The sequence below is a fragment of the Rana temporaria genome, chromosome 5 (assembly GCF_905171775.1).
Source record: "Rana temporaria chromosome 5, aRanTem1.1, whole genome shotgun sequence".
In the NCBI taxonomy this organism is placed as follows: domain Eukaryota; kingdom Metazoa; phylum Chordata; class Amphibia; order Anura; family Ranidae; genus Rana; species Rana temporaria.
In genome coordinates, this window is record NC_053493.1 from 362,316,904 (window position 1) to 362,342,568 (window position 25,665).

General features: G+C 41.3%; 1 protein-coding gene across 5 annotated transcripts in view; it reads left to right on the forward strand.

Moving 5' to 3' along the window:
- Positions 1-25,665, forward strand: part of CPQ (carboxypeptidase Q) — a 540,701-nt gene that overhangs the window by 127,085 nt on the left and 387,951 nt on the right. For all 5 annotated transcript variants that reach the window (XM_040354748.1, XM_040354747.1, XM_040354749.1 and 2 more), the window contains exon 3: positions 18,645-18,852. In XM_040354748.1, the coding sequence (XP_040210682.1) occupies positions 18,645-18,852 (208 nt within the window). The remainder of the gene's footprint in view (positions 1-18,644; positions 18,853-25,665) is intronic.

The following is a 25,665-nucleotide window of genomic DNA, read 5'->3' on the forward strand; positions in this document are numbered from 1 at the left end:
GAGCCCAGCCGTGGATCGCGCACGTGCCGCCAGCGGTGCGCTCGCGACCTAGTCCTGAGCTTCGTGACCCGCGGACCTGATCTCCGCCAGTGTCCTGCGATCGGGTCACAGGAGCTGAAGAACGGGGAGAGGTGAGTGTAAACAAACATTCCCTGTGGCTCGTCACTGATCGTCTGTTCCCTGTCATAGGGAACGGCGATCAGTGACGTCACACGTCCAGCTATGCCCCCCTACAGTAAGAAACACACAATAGGACACACTTGACACCTTTAGCGCCCCTTAGTGGTTAACCCCTTCACTGTCATTGTCATTTTCACAGTATCGGTGCATTTTTATAGCACTTTTTGCTGTGAAAAATACAATGGTCCCAAAAATGTGTCAAAAGTGTCCTATGTGTCCGCCATAATGTCACAGTCACGAAAAAAATCACTGATCGCCGCCATTACTAGTAAAATAAAAAAATATTAATAAACATGCCATAAAACTATCCCCTATTTTGTGAACGCTATAACTTTTGCGCAAACCAATCAATAAACTCTTTTTGTAATTTTTTTTTTTTTTTTTACCACAAATATGTAGAAGAATACGTATCGGCCTAAACTGAGGAAAAACGTGTTTTTTTTTTTTTTAGATATTTTTTTGGGGATATTTATTATAGCAAAAAGTAAAAAACATTGCATTTTTTTTAAATTGACGCTCTATTTTTGTTTATAGCCCAAAAAATAAAAACCTGATGAAATACTACCAAAAGAAAACTCTATTTGTGGGGAAAAAAAGGACGCCAATTTTGTTTGGGAGCCACAACGCACGACCGCACAATTGTCAGTTAAAGCGACGCAGTGCCGAATCGCAAAAAAAACCCTGCATAATGGTCCGGGGCTTAAGCGGTTAAAGCAGGGGTCTTAAACTGGTGGCCTCCAGCTGTTGCGAAACTACAAGTCCCATCATGCCTCTGCCTGTGGGAGTCATGCTTGTAACTGTCAACCTTGCAATGCTTTGGACAGCTGGATCCCGCCAGTTTGAGACCCCTGCATTAGAGGACTGTCACATCTCCATTTATGGCCTCTTGGATGTTTCCTTGTGTGATGGTCATAGGGGTCAGTACATGGATTTAGTCTTTGCATATTGGCAGGAGCAGCCGGACTCATTACTACAGTGGAACCTCGGATTGCGAGTAACGCGGTTAACAAGCGTTTCACAATATGAGCACTGCGTTTTTAAAAATCCTGATTCGGTTTGCTAGTGTTGTCTCGCAAAATGAGCAGGATTCAAGCCAAAGCGGTGTGCAATACCGTGTTCGGCTCTGCTCGGCTCCAGCACCCCCCAACCCAGGCCAAGTCCGTTCGGAAATGCTCGGAAAATCTCAGAAATACTCTGTATCCTAAGCCTTTTCTGAGTTCAGCCGCGGTGTCCTCGTCCCTTTACGGGTGTTTCCGAGGCTCTCCGCCCCCCCCCCCCATCTCTGGGTATCTCTGCGTTATTGCATGCCTTTTGAAGTCAATGTGGAACAAATAATTTTCGTTTCCATTGACTTCAATGGGGAAACTTGCTTTGATATGCAAGTACTTTGGATTTTCAAGCATTCTCCTGGAAAGGATTATGCACTTAATCCACTGTATTTGATTTAGATCAAGTCAATTTAAATCATAAAAGAGCAACTGTCCTCTCTGACCCACAGTAGCTCCTCCTGACTCACCGACAGTCCCATTTTTTTTTTAATGGGACGGCTGGTGATGTGGCAGGGACACAACAAGGTGAGGGACGTGGCGGCAGCAGGTGAGTGAATTCCCGCTAACAGGGGCTGTAATTAAAGGAACACTAAAGGTTCGTTTTTCATTAGATCAATTGATTGCTGTAAGCTAGAGCATATAAATATCGCTTACCTCCTTTTTCCTTTTGACCTCCAAAATACAGTAATCCAGGTTTGAAAATGCCACTTCCTGTCTCTCCTCTTCTTGCTTTCCACCAGCATCTGAGCCGTTTTGCATGGTGGAAAGCAGAATGTGCTCACCCCCTCCCTATGACTACAGCCCTGCGTGAAGATGCTCTCTTATCCCTCACAGGCATGGAGGCTAAGCCTAATGGGAACTGTAGTTCCCATTAGGCCGTGATGTAGCAAGAATGAATGCGCACCGCAAACCAGGAAGTCAGTGAGAATAACGATTCAGGAGTGACGGAGGTGAATAAAACGGCTCGATTTCAACAGGTATCAAACTAGTTATAATGCAAAACATTACTTTTTACTTTATCAGCTACTGTCAGACTTTAATTTAAGAGGAAAATATTTTTGTCTTTACAACCCCTTTAAGGACCTGAAATGACAGGTGCTCTTTAAATGTAGTAATTCATGCTTGCTGGTAGTTACAATCTTTAATATTTGCAAACCAAATCAAGGGTTCCTATTTAGAATAGGAAGCTGTCAGGTTAGTAAAACGGTGATATCAGAACAGATTCAATCATACAGTTTGTAGTGTACATAGACCATACAATGGGGTAAATGATTATTCCTGAACTTTGTTTATTTCATGGTTACTGTGAAATTGTGTAATTTCATCAATGCTTTGCATGTCATTTCAGCTTGTAAAGCTTGGATTCATTGAATGACTTTACTAAAAATGTAAATATTGCAGAATATACAGCCTCATGCTACATAACTAAGCCACATTCCATGCTGAATAAACTAAATTATTATTGTATCTTAAATAGAAAACTATATTTAGATATATTTTACTCCAAAAGCATGTGTATTAAAATACATTTTGATTAAAAATCAAAATAATCTGATTAATTTTTTTTTTTCTTTAAATCATTGATTTGTATCCACCCTGATTACTATAGATGTGGCCTACCAACACTACTGGCAACCTTATTTAACAGTTCTAAATATTAACTGCACTTTGATCTTCAAAGCAACCCTGTTCCCCATGGTAGTACACATCCAGTTTTTATGGTTAAAGCAAACCCATATTCTAATACTAACTTACTTGAGATAATTACAGTATTATTAAAGTTGGAATTTTGTGGGGTTGATTTACTATAGGCAAATAGACTGTGCACTTTGCAAGTGATGGCACACTTATTTTCTCCAGAGCTTAGTAAATGTGGTAAAGCTCTGCTGATTTTGATCATCCAATCAAGTGCAGGCACCTTATTTTCCTTGCCCCTGATTGGGCATTCTTTACAAAGTGAAGCTTCAACACATTCACTTGGCTCTGGGGAAAATGAGTGCAACTGCATTCGCAAAACGCAAAGTCTATTTGCCTTTAGTAAATCCACCCCTATATTTTCATAGGAAAATGCTGCTGTAAGCTTTGTCCTGGGCTGGTCATGTGGCAAAAAAATCCTAGACATTTGATGGAATGATCTCTGTTGAAGGGGTGGATTAGCCAATTCGAACTATAATACTCCTTTTAAGCAGAAATCGCATGACCAAATGCCTAGGTTTTTTTTTTTTTTAAATATGACTTTCATTTAACATTTCATTTAACAAATCCAATTTGACCACAATGGTGCTCTGCTGTCCTCCACTGGCAGACAACATGTGTACTGGCAGTGGGTGCAGTACTACACAGGTACTAGACGAATGTGTAGACATCCACATGCTGCTTTTTGAGCCATCTATTAGTTCACACAAACACAGGCTATTTCATGTGACCCTCTCCTGCAGCTGTAGTACCCCCCACATCTTTTGTCCCCCTCCCCTCTTCTCAGCAGTCAACAGCAGAGAGGAGTCCCAGCTCCACCCCCAGCTTCTTCCCGGCAGCAGCACAAGGTAAGGGGGGTGCACTGTGACGTAATGGAAGGCGAGGGACTCTTGACTTCTGATGGTGGGGTGGGGGCTCTTGACATTTAATGTAAGGACTGGAGGGTGGTGTGCTCTGGACATCTGCTTATAATTCTAAGAATAATAAGATTCTATGCCAGCTGAAAGGGAGGGGTTCACACTGCTGGTATCATCCACAAGAAACTTTATTGGAAACTGCTCAGACAGAACACCATGGCAGAACCATATTCTGTCTGAGAAGTCTCCAATAAAGTTTCTTGTGGATGATACCAGCTATGTGGATGATATCGGTTTTGTGCGACCCTCTTTTTCAACTTGCATCCTCTGCTACAGGAGTGTGAGTGGGCTCCATGCCTGTCTGCAACTGCCCTTCACAGCTTAAATCTCAAGTTATTACTTAAACCAGTAAGAATTGAGTGCAGAGGCAATTATTCAATAAAATAAGAGTATTTACTTTAGATGATAGTCTTACAGATACAATTGGCCCTTTAAGGGCAACTATAATGCTGATGCGGCCCACAAATTGAGTTTGAAACCCCTGTATTAGTTGAAGTATAGGTGGCCCATATAAAATAATGGATAGTGCATTAAAAAAAGTATGGGATTTTTTTGTTATTTTAGAATCATACTCCTCTAGGTGGATGCAGCATCACTTTAATGCTAGATCTGTCCCCCCGCTAGCTCTAAGGCTGAGAACTTAGTGATCATACACTGCCGATTGCTCTGTTCTCAGAGCTCCCTGAGCAGAGAGCTGTTGACTGTCAGTCACCACTGCCTGCTCTGCCCCTCCAGCGCTCACTGGAGCACTGTGCTGTGGAGAGGGTGGGGACGGGCGTCTCAAGCTCTCAGCAGCTCACTGAGAGGCTGAGCTGGGTGCCAGTCCTGGCATGTGGGCGTCAGCTGACTGCAGGCTTCTAAGGAGGCAAACCTGGTCACGTGACGTCCCCCCTGCGCTGTGGAGTGTCGGCAAGGATCTATCGGCGGTGTGATAGCGGCGGCTTCCACCCCCTCTCCGAATCCCACATTTGAAACCGCAGATTGACGGTGACAAGTCCGCAGCCTCAGTGCCGGGTGGGCACCCTTGGAAGTAAGAGGCCATTTGGCTGTTTTTATGTGCTTTTTAATTACTTTTAATAAACGTTATTACGCTATTGGCTTTCTTGGCTTTCTTCTCTTGCATAACGTATTCCATGTGGAGCTCCTGGATCTGTCTATTGGTTGTCCATATCCTTATGTGCGCAGGCACAATCCTGCAAAAGCTAGTTTGACCACTTTTTCATTAAACTGGTCAAATAGCTCTGGTAAGAGCAATTTAATATCAAGCACCTTGGGTGGAATTGAAGTTATATAGAGCGGTGGTGGCACTTTCTCTCTTCTTAAAGAAAATCACAACGAACATAGTGGACTGCAACAATTTCCCCTATCTTTGTGGGATTTATATATTCACATTGATCACATTGGAATTTTCACGCTGTGTTTTATTCTGAATGTGCAGCGCCGTCTGCAATATATGGGACTTTATTTTATTGTTTTTTACTTTTTTCCATTAATTATTTACCACTAATTATTAATGAATTGCCAATCATATTGGATTGGTTCACGGCACTATACATAGTATTTGTATGGGCTTAGCGCCCTCAATTGACTAATGTAGCACATGTGATATTGTCATCATCCTGTGTTATTGGCAATTTTTTATGCTTTCAGATTATTTAAATTCACTGAAATATTTATCATATAGATTGTTTTAATTTACCCTATACACATTTTATTAAGTTTTACTGTATTTTTTCCATGTAACAATCAAATCACAAAAATTATGTGGAGTTTTCCTACTTAAACATTGTTTAGCTTCTGACTAGTATTTGTGAGTTCCTACCGGTAGTATGTGGAGCTCAAAAGTTTTTAAGGCAGAAATAAAAATCCAGTAAAAAAATAATTTAAGAGAAATAAAGGTTTTCAGTAGGTAAAGTACATTGTTTAGTAACTTTTTAAGTCTGCATGGTACATTTCTAACATGTCGCAACATACAGCAACAATATAAGTTTTCAAAAAAAGCTCTACCATTTACAGTAAAATTCAGTTCTTAAATCATTGAGTTTCAGTCCAGTGACTTTCCTATCCTAGGTTGAGATGATGTCATCAGTCTGCAGCAGGCCTGGGAGGGGGGGGGAGCCCATTCCACCTTAAACGCACAGGGATGCATTGGAACAGGAGTGCCCAACCAGTGGCCCGGGGGCCACATGTGGCCCACGGAGCCCTCTGATGTGGCCCGCGACCTCCTGCTCTGGGATGGAATAGAATAGAATTCTGTTATTAAAGATACATTTATTACTAAAATCACAATGTATATATGGGCATATCTGTTCTGCAATGGTTACTGGGCTGCTTTCAAACTGACCCACAGATGTAACCCGCAGGTAAACTGCTCTACCTGCATTGAGCCATAGACTTCTGTTAATAACTGCGAGTTTGGTGAGCTTTCTGAAAGTGCACCAAACATGCAGAATACAATAGAAGTCTATTGCAAAGTGCAGGAAAGCCAAAGGTACACTGCGTTGCACCCGCGGTGCGGGTAAACCGCAGCACATCAGAAAAAATAGAATAGTGGGTTGTGTCCGTATACACTCTGAATATGCAGAGCGGACACGGACCTGCCATCCACCCGCTCCGCTCATTGTGGCCCGCGACCGGTTACCAATTCGCTTAAGTGGCCCTCCTGCTTCAAACGCTTGGGCATCCCTGCATTAGAAGCTCGGCAAAAGCACAACTGAAGGTGTACAATATGTCCCAATGCAGATTCCAGCCATGACTAAGCGCTGATACCCCAGTGCGAAACGCGTCAGCTATCCATCCGACTGTCTGCTGTGACTTGTAGTGCTGTTTCCATTTATTTACAATTAAAAGCAACTTTTTAAGAATTTAGTGGAAGTGCGGCTGTCCAGTCTTCGCAGATTCCAGCAAGCTAAACAAAAATTACAATCACTCCAACTTATAACTAAAATTGTAAGCAAAATGTATGTGTGTGTGTGTGTGTATATAATATAATAATATATATGTATGTGTGCGTGTGTGTAAATTGATTAATTAAACTCTTTGATCTTAGTCAGCTTGGCATGGCAGATGGCACTGCTCCCGTAACATTTAACATTGGCGTCTATCTTGGTCAGCTTGGGATGGCAAGCTGACCAAGATTGCACCACACTGCACATGCCCGAGATTGGCAGGTGCATGCTGGGTAGCCAGCATGCACAGAATCCAGGAAGGAGGACACTGTGGCTTCAGATGCCCGCATTGAAGATGGCCGCAACTGTGCAGGAATTTCACAAAGAAAATTATGCTGCACAAAAAGAAAACCGTGCATAGTTTACAGAATACCTTTGTTACATTGCACGAAGCATGAGTATTCTAGGGGTATTTTGATCCTAAAAGTCATTTTTTGGCCGGAACTCCACTTTAATTTAGAGGATGTTGAGAGTATATTGTGAATGTATTACTTCCAATTGTGACATTATATGTGATTTTAGCAAAGGCTGATCCTACCATGAAACATTCATTCCCAGTATCTACAAACAGAATCAGGAGAGAATCTGAAAGCAGAAAGAATAAATCATCATGTGTATGTAGCTATAGTACATGGTGGGTAAGGAATAATGGTCTGCACTCCCCTCCTGCTTAGTGGACATCTTTTTTGTATGCTGGGAAGTGGTATTGCCTCCTTGGATCACTCACCTTAATAACTATTTTCTCCAGCATGTCATTGAATTTGACTGCCAGTGTGGTGTGAAGCCTTCAGGCAGACACGCCACAAACTTTATTCTTCCCGCTCAACTTGTGCCTGATCGCTGGCTGCTCCATTTGCGCACGTTTCACAGAACTGGCAGTTAGACGGGACTAGTGTTGCCATTGTAGGGGTTAAGGAAATGAGACCATGTCATTACAGTGCTTCGTCTGTATTTTTATCTGCAAGTGTCCTACTTCTGTCATCCAAAACCTATAGACAGAGCTTTGCTGAGTTTCCTCTCACGGAACAGATTGCCATTTCCAATTTAAAAATGAAATGACTTTTCAATTTTTAATGTTTATCAAGTCATACTATGTAGAATTATGGAATTATGCATTGATAGTAGAATCCATCTCTGACTTTGCAGGCAAGAAAATCTAATTAGGCATCGCGTGTAGCTACCAACCAGGTGCAAGCTGCAGTAATTTTTTACACGAAGGGGCTGCTGTATGTGGAGATCTATTAAGACCATGACCTATGCCGAATAATATCTGAAAAAGAGGGGGAGGGGGGTCAGAAGGAAAACCGTGGCCAAATTGTAAACAGAAGAAATACATGCATTTTAAAGGGGTTGTAAACCTTTGCATCCTATGCATTAACGTGAAAAAACACCTTGCAGTCACTGCCCCCCTGAGCCCCCGTTTTACTTACCTGAGCCCCGAATCTCTGTGGGCTCGATCCCGCGTTGCCTTCCCCCAGCTCTTGTCGGCTCTTCATTCAATGATTGATAGCAGCGCAGTCATTGGCTCCCACTGCTGTCAATCCAATCAATGATGCAGCACGCCAGTGGGCGGGGCCGAGTCATACACTTGGCGGCTATGGCCGCTGAGTGTATCACACGGGAGGGCGCCCACAAGGTAACCCCCTCGGAGAGAGCTTCCCAGAGGGGGTTGGCTCTTGCAGGGAGGAGCCGCAAGAGCCGTTGTGGGACCTCAAAAGAGGATGATCGGTGCCAAAAAAAAAAAGAACCTTTTAGTATCCCTTCAAATGCTATGCCCACCTTTTTGCAAAAAATAATAAATGTTCCCATATCTGCAGCAAAAAATGATTACGATTTTTTTGTTTGATTTTGCAATGATCCCACAAATCAGACTCAATGCACAGGCTCCTGCAGACTCTTCCTCCAGGTCTATATTCGTACTAAGGTACAGACTTTTAGTTAATGAGCTGAAAAGAAGTGACAATAAACTATGAGTGTGGTAATCATTGAGAGCTACAAGTCCACCTGCCGCAGTGGAAGATGGGACTTGTAGTTCAGTCATTCACAGATCTCTATTAAATTCGAAAGTGATAGTGGCCACAAGCGAGAATAACCCCCACTTGCTTCTAAGACGTTGTTTTTTTTTTTTTATATCCATTGGTGTAAATAAATTAATTGGTGTAAAATCTGGATTTACATTGAGCTGCGACATACCAGGTGAATGCTTTTGACAGGCTTGCATGGATAGAGTTTGCTGTGTAAGTTTATGGGCAGAAAAGGGAAATATAAATGTGGGCTTATACAAAGGAGAGTTGTAGAGGGGGAATCGCAAAGACTTCACTGCTGGTTGTTGAGCAGGCAACCTCCCTTGTTCAGTTTATGTTGTTGCTCCTGTTGGGGATATTCCTTCTAAATTAATAAAAGGCATAAAAGGCCATCTGAGTTTCCAACCCCTACTTACTCCTATACAAAATTTAGAAGAGTTTTGGCTAGAGTTCTCACTTTAAAGTGGTTGTAAACTCAGAATAACCACTTTCACCCACAGGTAAGCCTATATTAAGGCTTACCTGTAGGTGCTGGAAATATCTCCTAAAACTGCACGTTCAGGAGACATTTACAATGTCCCGGTACGCCGGTCTTCGGCGAATGCACACTTTAGAAAGGGCACTATGTGCCCTTTCTTTTTTTTTCATATTTTTTTATTTTTATTTTTATAATCAAGATCACAGATTTTTAACATACCAAAAGCAAAAGATACATAATCATAAGCATATTAACACTCCAAACCATGATTAAGACAATACCAGCTGAAAGATACATATTCATATCCTTTCTTCTTTATCCACCTCCCTAGTTGCGAATGTATTATCCTCATACATCCTAATCCTCTCTGTTCCCTTGTTCTTGTATACCTTATCTAACCCTCCCCCCAAATTAGACCCCCCCAAAAAAAAGAGAAAGAAAAAAAGAAAAGAAAAAGAAAATATAAGGGATAAACCCCCTTCCTCTCCCCCTCTCTCCCCCCTCCCCCCCTGCACAGGAGATGTGCCCTTTCTAAAGGGGTAATGCAGTAACTGGCGGCTCTCGCGTACACGGGAGTGACGTCACGTGACTCTGGACAGTCACAGAGCCACAGTCCGCGGCCCCAGAAGGAAGAGGGGTGAAGAATGGCCGCTTCCTGCACAGGGGACAACGGTGACATTGCAGGCTTCGGTTTCAGGTAAGTGACACATAATGGGCTACTATGTGATGCATAGTAGCCCATTATTGCTTTACCTTTGCAGGGAAATAAAGAGGAAGTAAAATCCATCAGGGTTTACTTCCTCTTTAAGTACAAAGCAGGAGTAGGTGGATTACAAACATATCTGCAGTCATTCACAAACATTTTGGCAGGTAAAATGTTTGTATTTAGTTATTGCTGGATTTGCCATTTAAAGGCTTGAAGAATAATTAAAATCGCCAAAACATTGCATTTTCTGAAAGCAGAAATTTAAATCATGTCACACGGTATTTTAATTTATTTTTATCACTTTATATTTTCAATGTGTGTTTTGCAATTTTCTTTTTTATGTGCATGTGCAAGGGGACTTTTTTTTTTTAACTTTTTTGGGGTGATTAAGGGGGTACATCAGCAAAGAAATCTCTGGGAATTTGTGCCCATTCAGCAAAAATAGCATTTGTTAGACTAGGTACCCATATTGGATGAGAAACCCTGCTTTATCTTGGTTTGGCATTCACCCCAAAGGTGTTCAGTAGGGATAAGGCCAGAGCTTTGTGCAGGCCACTGGAGCTCCTCTACCTTAGACTTGTCAAACCATGTCTTTAGAGGCCCTGTCGTCAGACCATTTAATTAAAAATATATTCTTATAAGATTATACATGTGCATTTGTTTTATGCATGTTATTTACCAGTGAAGGTCTCCCTTGCGTAGACATCTAAAAGCTTGTAGATTGCTCCATCTTAGATGTGATGTCAGGAGATGCAGATCTCAGTTAATTGACACTCTACAGTATTCTCTTACACTCGTTCCCTGGCAGTTACATACAAGTTTATTCAGAGAGGGTAAACTTGGCCAGCACAGGAAATATAAGCTACCGTATTTTCCGGCGTATAAGACGACTTTTTAACCCCTTAAAATCTTCTTAAAAGTCGGGGGTCGTCTTATACGCCGGTAACCTAACATCCCTTACCTTATCCGAAGACATGCAGAATCGCGGCCGTCCATTTTTCAAAGCCGCGCCTCCTACTTCTTCTGTCCCGTGATAGGCGGAACACTCAGCTTCCCAGGGGCCTCCGTGATAGGCGAACACTGAACACAGTGCCTCCACAGATTTGCCCTTATTATATCAAAAATAACAAAAATATGTTTTTTTTTTTACCTTAATATCTACCTTAAATCACATTGTTATCTGCCTAGCGTACTTGTTTGTAGCCTAAATACTGAAATTTGCACCTAAAAATTTAATTTAGTAACTTTTGTGAAATGCCAGTAAAAACGTGGCTGCGCCCGTAAATTTCGGGTGTCGTGCCAGTAAATTTAAATCTGGTAGGTTTGCAACACTGGCAGGGACTGGCCACATTTTGATGCATGTATGGGCAGTCTAGTTGTGCATAAGTCGATCTATAGATTAACTTGTGTACAACCAGCCTGTTAAATGTTCAGCTCCACTGGCTATAGCTGGCAGTACTGATCATTGGTTTTTAGCATTGGGGGAAGCCTCCCAGCATCGCAGCATGATTCCCTTATCCACATCATTTGTATGGATGGGGGGGGGGGATCAAGTCATTTTCTTTTATTTAGCCCAGTAGAACGAGAATAAATTACTTGGATATGGCCAGCGTTAAGGAGCTGGCTTTGTGCCCAGGGGCTCAATCCTGCTGGAACAGGAAAGATCTTCCTCAAACTGTTACCACATGATTGGAACCACTAAATTGTCTAAAATATGTTTGTATGCTGCAACATTAACATAGTGGGGTGGATTTACTAAATCTGGTGCACGCAGAATCTGGTGAAGCTGTGCATGGTAGCCAATTGGCTTCTAGCCTCAGCTTGTTCAATTAAGCTTTGACAATAACACCTGGAAGCTGATTGGTTTCTATGCAGAGCTGCACCAGATTTTGCACTCCCCAGCTTTAGTAAATAACCCCCATTCGGTCCAATTTTATGCACAAGCACTTTTGGTTTTTAATGTAGAAGTGAGCCTGATTTTGCATTCTCCAGCTTTAAATAAACTCCAGCGTGTTACTGGAAACACCTGAATGTCATAATTTGGAGTGGCGTTCACCTGCTTTTAGCCATTAACTACTTGCCGACCTGCCGCTGTCGTTTTACGGCGGCAGGTTGGCTCCCCTGCGCGAGATCCCGTAGCTCTACGTCGGCTCTCTCGCAGGATACTAGGGGCGCGCGCTTGCCGCCAGAGGCGCGCTCGCCCACGAGTCCTGTGCGCATGCCCGGCGGGCGCGATCGCCGCCTGGCACCCGCGATTGCTCGTTACAGAGCGGGGACCAGGAGCTGAGCTCCCGGTCCTGTCAGGGGGGAAATGATGATCCTCTGTTCATACAATGTATAAACAGAATATCAGTGATTTCCCCTAGTGAGGCCCCCCCCCTCACCACAGTAAGAACACACCCAGGGAACATACTTAACCCCTTCCCTGCCCCCTAGTGTTAACCCCTTCACTGCCAGTGGCATTTTTATAGTAATCCAGTGGCATTTTTATAGTAATCCAATGCATTTTTATAGCACTGATCGCTATAAAAATGCCAATGGTCCCAAAAATGTGTCAAAAGTGTGCGAAGTGTCTGCCATAATGTCGCAGTACTGAAAAAAATCGCTGATCGCCGCCATTACTAGTAAAAAAAATTTTTTTATAAAAATGCCATAAAAATACCCACTATTTTGTAAACGCTACAACTTTTGCGCAAACCAATCAATAAACGCTTATTGCGATTTTTTTTTTTTACTAAAAATATGTAGAAGAATACGTATCGGCCTAAACTGAGGGAAAAAAATATTTTTTTTTTATATATTTTAGGGGGATATTTATTACAGCAAAAAGTAAAAAATATAATTTTTTTTCAAAATTGTCGCTCGATTTTTGTTTATAGCGCAAAAAATAAAAACCGCAGAGGTGATCAAATACCACCAAAAGAAAGCTCTATTTGTGGGAAAAAAAGGACGTCAATTTTGTTTGGGAGCCACGTAGCATGACCGCGCAATTGTCAGTTAAAGCGACGCAGTCCCGAATCACAAAAAGTGCTCTGGTCTTTGGGCAGCAATATGGCACGGGGGTTAAGTGGTTAAGTGTAAACTTTTGGCCATATAGTGTAAATGGCCAGAACCCAGTATTGTGTCTACAAAAGAAAACTGACTGAAGAGAACAGCATTTTTTTGGCAGCTAAGACAATAGACATTTGTATTTCATACGCGTATTTGGATCTTTGCCTACATTTACACTTTAAATACAGCAGAGAGAATGAACAATGCACAGCAAATGAGTCACAGGTAAAAATGCAGAAAAGGTGAACTTGAGCTTTAACTGAAACAAATGTCATTCTCCAACTTGTTTTTAGAATAATGCCAGCTTTAATTCCATTGTGAAAGATGGACACAGAGCTCAGAGGCACTCAGCGGCCTCACATATATTATACAAATGTAAAAATTCTTTGCACTTTCAGGCATTAAATGAACATATTGAAGTCGGAGTCCCTCTAGAAACCATATTTCCCTGTAACAAACCAGCCAAATCACCACAGCTCTGCCTGACAGATCTTATAACATAAATCACTGCAAACTGTAAATAGAAACTAGCAGGCGTAAATCTCACTGGAGACCCAGCGGCAGGGCTGTGCAGCTTGTATAACAGGTGAGAAATTGAAAGAGAGACACGTTTCCCTCTCCGCCTGGTGAAAATAATCAGCGGAGAGACGCTTGTGTTATCTCTCTAAGGGAGAGCTGCTGCTTAACAGGATGGGGAGAAGGAATAAAGAAGCTCCATTATGCAAAAAGAAAAATGAGCGCGTAATTTAAGAGCATACTCCCCGCACTCCCCACCTGGGAGGTGTAACTTTTCATGGGTTCCCATGTCTTTCCTTGATCCTCCTTATTGTTCTTGATGGTTATGTTTTAACATTACATTTGCTTCACGGATTTTAAATTCAATTTGGAAATCTAATGTAAATAAGAATTTTCCATATTACCAAAAATTCAAGACAGATGGCTTAAAAAAATAATAAATACAATTTTATATATATAAAATGCACAAATGCATTTCCTTTTTTCCCCACAAATACAGCTTTCTTTTGGTGGCATGAGATCACCTCTGGGTTTTTATTAAAAGACCAACAATTTTGAAAACAAAACGGTATTTATTACTTTCTGCTATAAAACATATCTATGTACAGAGCCCTGTGTTAGTAGGGATGAGCCGAACACCCCTCAGTTCGGTTCGCACCAGAACCTGCGAACGGACCGAAAGTTTGCGTGAATTTTAGAACCCAATTGAAATCTATGGGACTCAAACGTTCGAAATCAAAAGTGCTAATTTTAAAGGCTATTGTCCTAAAAAGGGTCTGGGGACCTGGGTCTTGCCCCAGGGGACATTTATCAATGCAAAAAAACAGTTTTAAAAATGGCCGATTTTTCAGGAGCAGTGATTTTAATGATGCTTAAAGTAAAAAAATGTAGTGAAATATTCCTTTAAATATCATACCTGCTGGGTGTCTATAGTATGCCTGTGAAGTGGCACGTGTTTCCCGTGTTTAGAACTATCCCTGCACAAAATGACATTTCTATAGGGGAAAAAAGTAATTTAACCACTTCAGACCCGCGCTATAGCCGAATGACGACTTCAGCGCGGATCTGAATATCCAACAGGCCGTCAATTGACGGCCGCCCCTTTGGGCGTTCCCCGCGCGCGCTCCAGAGCGCGCTGCGGGGAAAGTCTGTGTTGGCCGTGTCACTTGGACACAGCCAATCACAGATCGCCGCGAACGGCCAATCAGAGTGGCTGTTTGCGATGCGATCTGTGCGGCCAATGAGAGATGATCTCATATGTAAACATATGAGATCATTTCTCATTGCCGGCTCACACAGAGACAGCGGTGCTGTCTCTGGAGAGGAGACCGATCTGTGTCCCTTGTACATAGGGACATAGATCGGTCACCCCCCCAGTCACCCCCCCTCCCCCACAGTTAGAACACTAAGCAGTATACACATTTAACCTCTTCCTCACCCCCTAGTGTTAACCCCTTCCCTGCCAGTCACATTTATACAGTAATTAGTGCATATTTATAGCACTGATCGCAGTATAAATGTGAATGGCGCCAAAAATGTTTCAAAAGTGTCCGATGTGTCCGCCATAACGTCGCAGTCGCAATAAAAATCGCAGATCGACCGCCATTTCTAGTAAAAAAAATTAAAAAAAAAATAATTCTGTCCCCTATATTGTAGGCGCTATAACTTTTGCGCAAACCAGTCGCTTATTGCGATTTTTTTTTTTTTTTACCAAAAATATGTAGAAGAATACGTATCGCCCTAAACTGAGAAAAAAAATGTTTTTTTTTTTTAAAAACTGGGATATTTATTATAGCAACAAGTAAAAAATATTGTATTTTTTTTCAAAATTGTCGCTCTTTTTTGTTTATAGCGCAAAAAATAAAAACCGCACAGGCGATCAAATACCACCAAAAGAAAGCTCTATTTGTGGGGAAAAAAGGACGCCAATTTTGTTTGGGAGCCATGTCGCACGACAGCGCAATTGTCAGTTAAAGCGACGCAGTGCCGGAAGCTGAAATTTCACCTGGGCAGGAGGGGGGTATATGTGCCCGGTAAGCAAGTGGTTAAAAATGCTTGCGGCTTTAATGTAATGTCTGGTCCCAGCAATATGGATAAAAAGACCCTTTGGGTCTTGTATGGATATTAAGGGGAACCCCGCACCCAAATTAAAAAAAGGAAAGGCGTGGGGCCCCAGGCACTATATACGCTGAACAGCAGTATACAGGCAGTGCAAACAAGACAGGGACTGTAAATCTAAATACTGCAGGTCCCTGCCTGTATTTGTATGAGAACACCAGCAATTGTATTCAGGTAAGATTTAGCTGCACACTGTGCAAGGGACACAGTACACTAAGTGAAAATATTGCAGCTAGCACAATCACCTGCCTGCCTGTCTGTATATTATGAAGAGAATAACAGGAACGGATCTAGCTAACCTGAATACAGTGTTGTGTGTGTGTGTGTGTGTGTGTGTGTGTGTATGTGTATGTATGTATGTATGTATGTATGTGTGTATATATGTATATGTATATATATATATATATATATATATATATATATATATATATATATATATATATATATATATATATATATATATATATATATATATATATATATATATATATAATTTAAACACCTGGGATGCTATATCTAACTCAAAATAAATGGCACTGTGTCTCTCTCTCTCTCTTTCTCTGTCTGTCTTTCTTTAACCACCGTCGCAACACTACACAAGTGGCCAGGCAGACCGCCTTATATAGTGTGGGGTGTGTACTAAACCCCCTGAGACATAATTGGCCAGTGTGATTCGCTAAGCCAATCCCAGGCTATAAATCATTGCTGACCTACTTGTGCTGTACCAAATCACAACACAAAAGGGGAGGTGGGTGCTCGTGTGCCCCCTACCCGGAAATACCAGATCACTTGCATATGTGTTTTGCCGCAGATCGGCTGCCCTGTCACAGTATTTTTTCAATGGGGCAATCTGCCTTTAGTAAATACACCCACATAATTCTTTCAAGAGGATTAAAATGCTGGGAGGTGAAGGCAGGCTTCCTGAATATGTGACCACTGTGATTGACTCTCACATTGTCCTAAAATTGGGAGCTCTCAGTTGTATACCGTGACTGTAAGCTATCCATGACAGCTTGGTCACTGTACTGGGAACATGCAGTGAGCAAACTCTCAGCACAGAATTGTGGTTCTCCATGGATGCTTAGCCGTTGGATGATATATTTTTTTTAATAGAAAAACCAACAGTTGCATACATCATGGTTCAACTGTTGTACAGATTGTTAGTATTTGGAGAAACAAAAAAGTCCTACATAGTATACTGTATGTGTTTTCTACTGAATGTAATGCACCATCAAGCATGTGTAAAACCCCACCAATCTGGGGAGGTCGGACCACGCCACTCCAGAAAAGTGGGCTTACCTGACTGATGGGACATTGCATTATAGAGCAGTGTGTATTTTTACAACAGAGTGCTAAAGATGTCTCATTGTTTTTTTTTTTTTGTTTTTTTTACTGCATGACTGGAACAGGACTCTAGTAGGCCTGAGTATATAGGGAAACTATATAGAAACAATATCGTGGGGACTGGGGAGGGAACTATGAGGCAGAGCTGTATCCCACATGGCAAAGATAACTTGCCACAAATTTGTGGCAGTGTTAAATTGTAAGTCTGTTTAACTTTCTGCACATTTTCACGGGCAAGTTGTACATTTGCAGAGAACTTGAAGCACAAGTTCTAGTTGACATTTTTTCCAATTTGAAACAAAGTTGCAGTGGTGAGTCTATAGCAAGAGCTCTGCAATTCTACAGCTGGAACATTCAGCCACAGTGACCCCTGTGGTGGGATGACTATTGCACAAAATAACTGAACAAGAACTTGCAGAATGTTTGCAAAGAAAGTTGATCTGGAGTCATGCAATGTGGACTTGCTGAAATTGTGCAACAAATTTGTGAAGCCTGGCAAGTCTAACAATAGCTTAGCAAGTCATTTTCAAACTTGCACCCCATTTGCTTCCTATCTGGGATGATCTGTATTGTACGTGTAAGGCCCCCGGGAGGATTTTGGAAGTGCAGTTTTCTTGTACATGTGCTGTATAGTGACCACGGGTCAGATTCACAAAATAATTACGCCGGCGTATCTATTGATACGCCGCGTAATTTTAAATTTCCCGCGTCGTATCTTTGTTTTGTATCTACAAAACAAGATACGACTGCATCTGGGATCGATCTGACAGGCGTACGTCTTAGTACGCCGTCGAATCATAGATGCATTTTTTCCGCCGGCTGCTAGGTGGCGTTTCCGTTGAATTCCGCATCGAGTATGTAAATTAGCTAGTTACGGCGATCCACGAACGTACGTCCGGCCAGGGTATAGTTACTTTTTCCAGGGTATAGTTACCTCTGCTATTATGAGGCGTACTCAATGTTAAGTATGGCCGTCGTTCCCGCGTCAAATTTTGAATTTTTTACGTCGTTTGCGTAAGTTGTTCGCGAATACGGCTGTACGTCATTTACGTTCATGTCAAATCCAATACGTCCTTGCGACCTAATTTGGAGCAATGCACACTGGGATATTTTACGGACGGGGCATGCGCCGTTCAAAAAAAGCGTAAAAAAACGCGGGGTCGAGTCAAATTTAAATAAAACACGCCCCCAACATCCCCATTTGAATTACGCGGCCTTACGCCGCAACACATACGTTACGCCACCGTAAATAAGGGCGCAAGTTCTTTCCGAATACAGAACTTGCGCCCAAAGTTACAGCGGCGTAACGTATCGGGGATATGTTACTCCAGCAGAAAGATCCGCTGATCTTTCTGAATCTGGCCCAATATCAGTAAACACAGTGAACTCTCACCTCACCAAAAGCTGTTGACTAATTTGTAAAAAAAAATAAAAAAGCTCATGATTGTTTGTAGAATATGCCTTTGTAACAGTGATCCTAATATGTCATGAGTCGCATATACCGGGCTGCTACAGATTCTGCTTATATAATCTATGGAAAGTGCCTAATGTTTTGCATTGCAGTTCTACTCCTGGGAAACATGGAAAATACTTATCTGTTTATTGTTTTAACTTTCAGGAATATCAGCAGAAGTGATTGTAGTGTCGACTTTTGCTGAGCTGCAGAGCAGAGCACAAGAAGCCAAAGGGAAGATAGTTGTTTACAACCAGCCATATGTCAGCTATGGAGAAACCGTACAATATAGATCAAGGGGAGCAACCGAAGCTGCTAAAGTCGGTGCTGTAGCTTCTCTGATTAGATCTGTAGCATCACTTTCTATTAACAGGTAAGGCCTACACTCTGTCTTCTATCTGCCAGAAAATGTTCTCGCCCTGAGCAAATCCATTCTCCTGTCAACAGCTGGGTGATAGTATTTATGCTGACAGCAGATTTAGTTTTGTTTTATAGGCTTTTTGTTGCATAATTCAAATATATCATAATAAAGGAAAAGTACCATTTCTACTTACTGAGCAGAAGAAGCTTCAGTGTCTCAGACAATGTAATGGTCTTCAGCAGTTAAAGCAGAACCCTTCTCCACAATGCATTGTTTACATTTTTCAATACAGACTTTAAAGGGATAGTTCACCTTTACCACCTTTTACCACCAAAGTGCCTATGCAGATAAGGGGCGTCTGTAGATAAAAACAAACTGTGCAGCTTTGACTAAAGTTGAATAAAGCCCTTGCTTTAGGTGTAGGTCACCATGACAAGACATTGGTAAGTGAGGCCTAGTCATCACTGCTCACCTCCACCATCACAGGAGTGAGCTCTCAAAAATGCTGAGCTCAGAGCTACTGCATCAGGGGAGAGAAAGCATATGTGAGGAGAATTGAATCGGAGAAAGAGCTCACTCCTGTGATGGTGGAGGTAAGCAGTGATGACTAGGCCTCACTTAGCAACGTCCTGGGAGTACTTGGCAAAGTCCTTGGAGCATTGTAGTAATGCCGTGTACACACGACCGTTTTTCATGTCATGGGAAAAAAAAAAGTTTTTCTCGACGTGATTCCTCTCAAGCCTGCCTTTTATATACACGGTACGGTCGTGATAACAAATGCTTAAGCAAAGCGCGGTGACGTACAACACATACTACGGCACTATAAAGGGGAAGTTCCATTCGAATGGCGCCACACTTTGGGCTGATTATGCTAATTTCCCGTCTCATAACTTGCTTCTGAGAATGTGCGTTTTTTTTCCCCGTTGCTAAAACGTACACACGACCGTTTTTCACGACGAGAAAAAATAGAGCAGATGAAAAATGCTCTGGAGCCTACACATGACCGTTTTTAACAACAAATAAAAAAAAAATTGTCATGAAAAACAGTTGTGTGTACGCGGCATGAGGCTTTGGGAGGTATGTAAATGGCCTACACCTATAGCAAGGTTATTGTTCATCCTTAGAGTTGCATAGTTTGTTTTTAATCTACAAACATCCCTTACCTGCATAGGCAGGATTTTTGTAAAGGTGAACCACTTCAATACTGGCCACTTTTACCCCCTACCTGCCCAGGCTAATTTTCAGCCTTTAGCACTGTAACACTTTAAATGACAATTGTGTGGTTATGCAACATTGTACGCAAACTAAATTTTTATAATTTTGTTCACACAAATAGAGCTTTTTATTTGGCGGTATTTAATCACCACTGGGTTTTCTACTTTTTAAATTTTGAAAATAGTTTCTGTTATAAAATTTTGCAAGTAAATAATCTTTCTTCATAAATTTAGGTCAGTGTATTCTGCTACATTTCTTTGGGTAAAAATAACCCAAATTAGTGTAGTGTATTATTTAGTCTGTTGGAAAGTTATGGAGTCCACAAACTAATGGTATATATCTGAAAATTGATCAATCCTGATGTACTGTACTGTCTTCAGGCTCTAAAATGCCAGGACAGTACAAATGCCCCTCAAATTACTCTTTTTTGCCAAGTAGACAATCCAAGGTATTTAGTAAGAGGCATGGCGATTCTTTATTTTTTGGAACTTGTAATTTTTTGTCAACATTTCTTGGAAAACAAAGAAATATGTTTAAAAATAAAAACATATTTTTTTTAAACATATTGTCACCAGTGCAGTACTGTGTTATCATATAATGGATGTGGCAATAATCAGGGCCACTGGCTGGTGACAGTACAAAAAATATATATATTTTATTTTATATTATTTTGCTTTTACTTTTTATTAAAACCTTTTTTTTAATTTTTTTAAGATTTTTTTTAACACACTTACACCAGAGCAATATAATGTTACCATAGTAACATTGTACTACTCTGGGGAAATGATCCGATTTTTTTTTTTTTAACACTACATTGCATTGCTATAAGCAAGCATTTTGGGATTCATTTATTCTGTCTGTTTTGGTCTAATTAGCTATGATTGGCCAGAGCTAATCACGTGGTACAGATAGGCACACTGACCAATTACAGCTAGCAACACAATTGTATTCAATGGATGGCATGAAAGAAAGCCATTCATTGTTTACAACTGTCATGTGACCTACTGTGATATGTCACGACGGTCACATGGTACCAGCAAGGAGCCAATACCTGGATCGGTCATTGGGCGTGTCCTGTGGACACAGACGGTGACCGATTGCTCCGCTGCATGGCCCTGTGATTGGCACACCCTGACAAGATGTCATATGGTGCCCAGTCAGGATAACTGAACCACCTCTCGCCCCCATCAGTTTGCTCTTGGCTGGGCAGATAGGTGTTAAAGTATAAGTGAAAGGATAGAGTGGAGAGGATTAGAGCACCTGGCAGATTTTGATTGCTGTCTGTATCCCATATAGGGATGTCCCGGTGACCATCATCACCGAAAGTCAAATTTAGAAGAAATTCACAAATTTTGGGTTGTCGTCAGAACAAGAAATGGAGGAAATGTCCCAATGGGGACACTAGTTTTTGTGACTACTAAAGATTTCTCTCTCTTTAATTTCCTATTGTGGAACTTAAGCCTTTTATCTCCGCAGTATAACCCTTTACACCTGCAGCAGCGATCTTGAGCATGCCTTCATTAAGTTTCTGAAATACTCCATTTAAGGATTCATTTTTCAAGACCATAATTTCCCATTCACGTCTTCTTCTGTTCTCTGCTGTCAATGGCCCCCCTCTCACAGCTGTTGGCTTGCTCTGAATGAAAGAAGAAAAGTCTGGACGGCTGCACTCCAAGCACTGTTGTGCACCTTTATTAACAGTTCACGAACAAAGCAGCATAAAAACACCTAGATAATTACAGTGGGGGGGTGGGGGACAGAGGTTAACCTGTTTAATGCTCCTAGCTAAGAGAAGCGCAAAACACGTTAAACTCCCTCTACCCCTCTGTGATTATCTATGTGTTTTTATTAGACATGTGCACTGCTGAAAAATGTTTTGTTTAATATTTTTTTTAGTTTTTTTCATAAATTCGATAATTCAGAAACTTGTAAATTCTAAAATTCGTCAATTCAGAATTCGTAAATTTGAAAATTTGGACATTTTAAAAATAAGAAAGGATGATCAGAAAATTTTAAATAATTACTAATAATAACTAATTATTAAATTATAGGTATTGGAATTTCCTTTCAAATTTGGCTGTTGGTGAACGTAATGAATATGAATTTATCTGAAGTTATGAATTTTCCAAAATAAAGAATGCTGAATCTAAACAAATGGAACAGAAAGAAATAATAAATAAAAATTATAATACGTTTTTATTATTATTAATTTGTTATGTTCAATTTGTTTAGATACAGCATTCGTTATTACGAATAATTTGTAACTTCGGATAAATTCGTATTTGTTACGTCTACTAACAACCAAATTTGAAAGGAAGTTCCAATACCTACAATTTAATAGTTAGTAATAGTTAAGTTATTAATTCTGATTTTCGGGTTTTTGGATTTTCGTTCTTTAGAATTTTCGGATTTTCATTCTTATTTTAGAATTTTCGAATTTCCAAATATTCTGAAATTCTGATATTTGTGAATTAACAAGTTTGTCTAAATTCGTTAAACGGATTTGGAGCTAAACAAATTGCACACGTCTAGTTTTATGCTGCTTTGTTCGGGAACTGGTCATAAAGGTGGATTACAGTGCTTGGGGTACGACCGTCCTGACTTTTCTTCTTTGATTATATGCACAGGTGTGCAAACTGGGCTGGCATCCTCTGTGTGTGAGGTGTGGCTGAAAGTGGCCCGACTTGGAACAGTGCTCCGTTTTTATACTGTATTTTCTCTGCCATCAATTATTTTCCTGAGCATTATTTGAAAGAACTCATTCTCAGCATCCCTTTGGACATGTATGCTCAACCAATAAATCAGCAGAATACAAAGCTAAAGTCTGCAGCATCCAATGATACACAGGGAGGAACATGTGTGTCTAAATGGATGCCAGAGACGTGTTCCTTCATTTTGTGCTTTTGAAACAAAGTCTGAGGCAAAGTGATGTGAAGTAATGCTGTGACCCTTCCACCAAAGAGCAGCAGACAGACCTGGTATTGACATTGCTTGGTCTGAAAAAAGTGGTATTTCTTTGAAAACAAAACTGCATGTTTGGACAAAAGGGAGAAAAAAAACTCACGCACTTAAAGCCAAATGATAAAAAGCTGCTAGCACAATACTCAGGTAAAAAAGTCACAATATAGAAGTGGAAAAAAAGTGCAGTGTTTAAAGTGATTGTAAAGTCTTGTTTTTTTTTTTTATATATATAAAAATAACAAACATGTTTTTTTCCCTGCTCTGTTGCAGTGGATTTGCACAAAGCAGTCCAGATCCTCCTCTTCTTGGGGACCCTCTTCTGTGATCCCGGCCCCACCCTCCTGTCGAGTACCCCCACAGCAGCCAGCTTACAATGGGGGCACCCGAGCTGAGTCGCAGCTCCCTGTGTCTATTCAGACACGGAGCCCCAATCCAGCCCGCCCCCTCTCTCCCCTTTATTGCTAACTGACTTTGATTGACAGCAGCGGGAGCCAATGGTGTTGCTGCTGTGTCTCAGTCAATCAGACAGTTGTGACACTCTTGGACATCGCTGGGCAGAGAGGGACCTTAGATATGTGTTAGGGGGGCTGGGGGGGCTGCTCCACACAGAAGGTTTTTTATCCTAATACATAGAATGCATTAAGATACAAAACTTTCTGACTTTCATTTCCTTTAATAATTTTTAATGTGTGAATTAAATGAACCACTAAGTGTAGCAGTGCTAAAATGGATTGTATTGCTATCTGATGATTTTGAGGATACATTTTTACTTTATATTTATATTTTTTGGCGCACTAGTACCTCCATTGATTTTTTTCCTATATACATGCTTTGAGTAATCCATTTATGATGCACTTTTTTTAGTCCATTCATGAGTCCAATTTTATGCACAAGCACGTTTATGGATTTCACTGTAATTTGTTTCTGAGGAAATATATTTAGTTCATATATTTTTTGGGGCAGTCACACTGCAATTGAATCATTAAAGGGTCACTAAAGGAATTTTTTTTTTTTAGCTAAATAGCTTCCTTTACCTCACTGAAGTCCTGGTTTCATGTCCTCATTTTTTGTTTTTGCTTTGATGTTGCTGTAATTCCTCTCTGTTCTGGACACTTCTGGTTGTCTGTTTCCCGATCACCACAGTACTGGGAGATTTCTCACTGTGGTGACTAATCAAGGAGGTGTGATTACTGTGTGTCTAAAACTTCTCAGCACCAATCCAGTTTAGTTTTGCAAAACCTTCACTGCCCTCTATTGGCTCTCTGGCTCTGTACATCAGAGAACCAGGAAACAGCAAAAACAAAACTAAACTGTAGGTACATTATATGATTGTTTTTTATCTATTTTTAATCATTTTTAAAAGGATTCAGTTAACTAGTATGTCTCTATACCCTGTAAACAGTCATTTCAGCAAAAACATTTTTTTCCTTTAGTGACCCTTTAATACACATGTCATGATGTATTGATTTATGGTATACACTAGCACTTCTACACTTAGGCCCCTTTCACACTGGGACATTTTTCAGGCTCATTCGGGTTAAAAATAGTGCCTGTAAAGCGCCTGAAAAACGCCTCACCTGTAGCCCCAGTGTGAGAGCCTGAGTGCTTGTATACACAGCTCCCCCACCGCCCCTGCCATTGAAATTTCAATGGGCACCAATGCCGAAGCTCTGACTTTGCGGGTGCTTTTAACCATTTATTTTCGGCCGCTAGCGGGGGATTAAAAGCGCTCCGCTAGCGGCTGAAAAGCCACTCTAGAATTAACGGCGCTTTACCACTGACGCCACAAAGTGTGAAAGTAGCCTTCGAGCTTCATTTAGATCACACATGTTATAAATTATTAAACGTTGCACCTTTCTGCTTGTTAACAGTCACCATGTAAAAGTAAACCATTTTGTTTCATATAAAAATGAAAGGCAAAAATCTTGTGTATAGGTGTTACAAAAAACATTATAAAATGTGTATCCTATAAGTGATCACATTCCCTTGTGTTCTCAGTAGCATAAGAGTTGGGGGAGGAGAAGCAGCAGTACTCTGGCTTCCCAGTGAATGGCTGTGCAGCTGGGGGGGCGTGTCAGGACAGGTCTGATCATTGGAGGAAAGCAGGCCGAATTACCCAGCATAGCTAGAGAACTGACCACAGCGTGCTCTAGCACAGAGAACAGGAGACTTTCTTATACAAGTACATGGTACAGCAGGCACGTATCAGGAATATGAAGTGTTGGGGTAACAAACTCTTCAAGTGTATGTTTATCGGTGAAAACCAAGAGAAGGTATGCTCTGGAACAGAAGCTGGACTGGCTTCCGTACACATGGGTCGGATGTCAGCCGGTTTCTATTGAACTGGCCGATGCCACCCATGTGTATGGCCCTTAAAGCGGAGTTCCACCCAAAAATGAAACTTCCGCTTTAATGGAAGGTGACCCTCTGACATGCCACATTTGACATGTCATTTTTTTGGGGGAGGGGCGGAAACCCTCTTTTTAGAGAGTTTCAACTCCCACTTCCTCCCTGGGCACCGTGGCGCCGAAAGGAAGTTCACATCTCCCCCCTCCCTCTCGGCAATCATCTGGGACACACCACAGGTCCCAAATGTTTGCTCGGCCAATCACGGGTGCGCAGCGCGGCTCACGCATGCGCAGTGCGTGC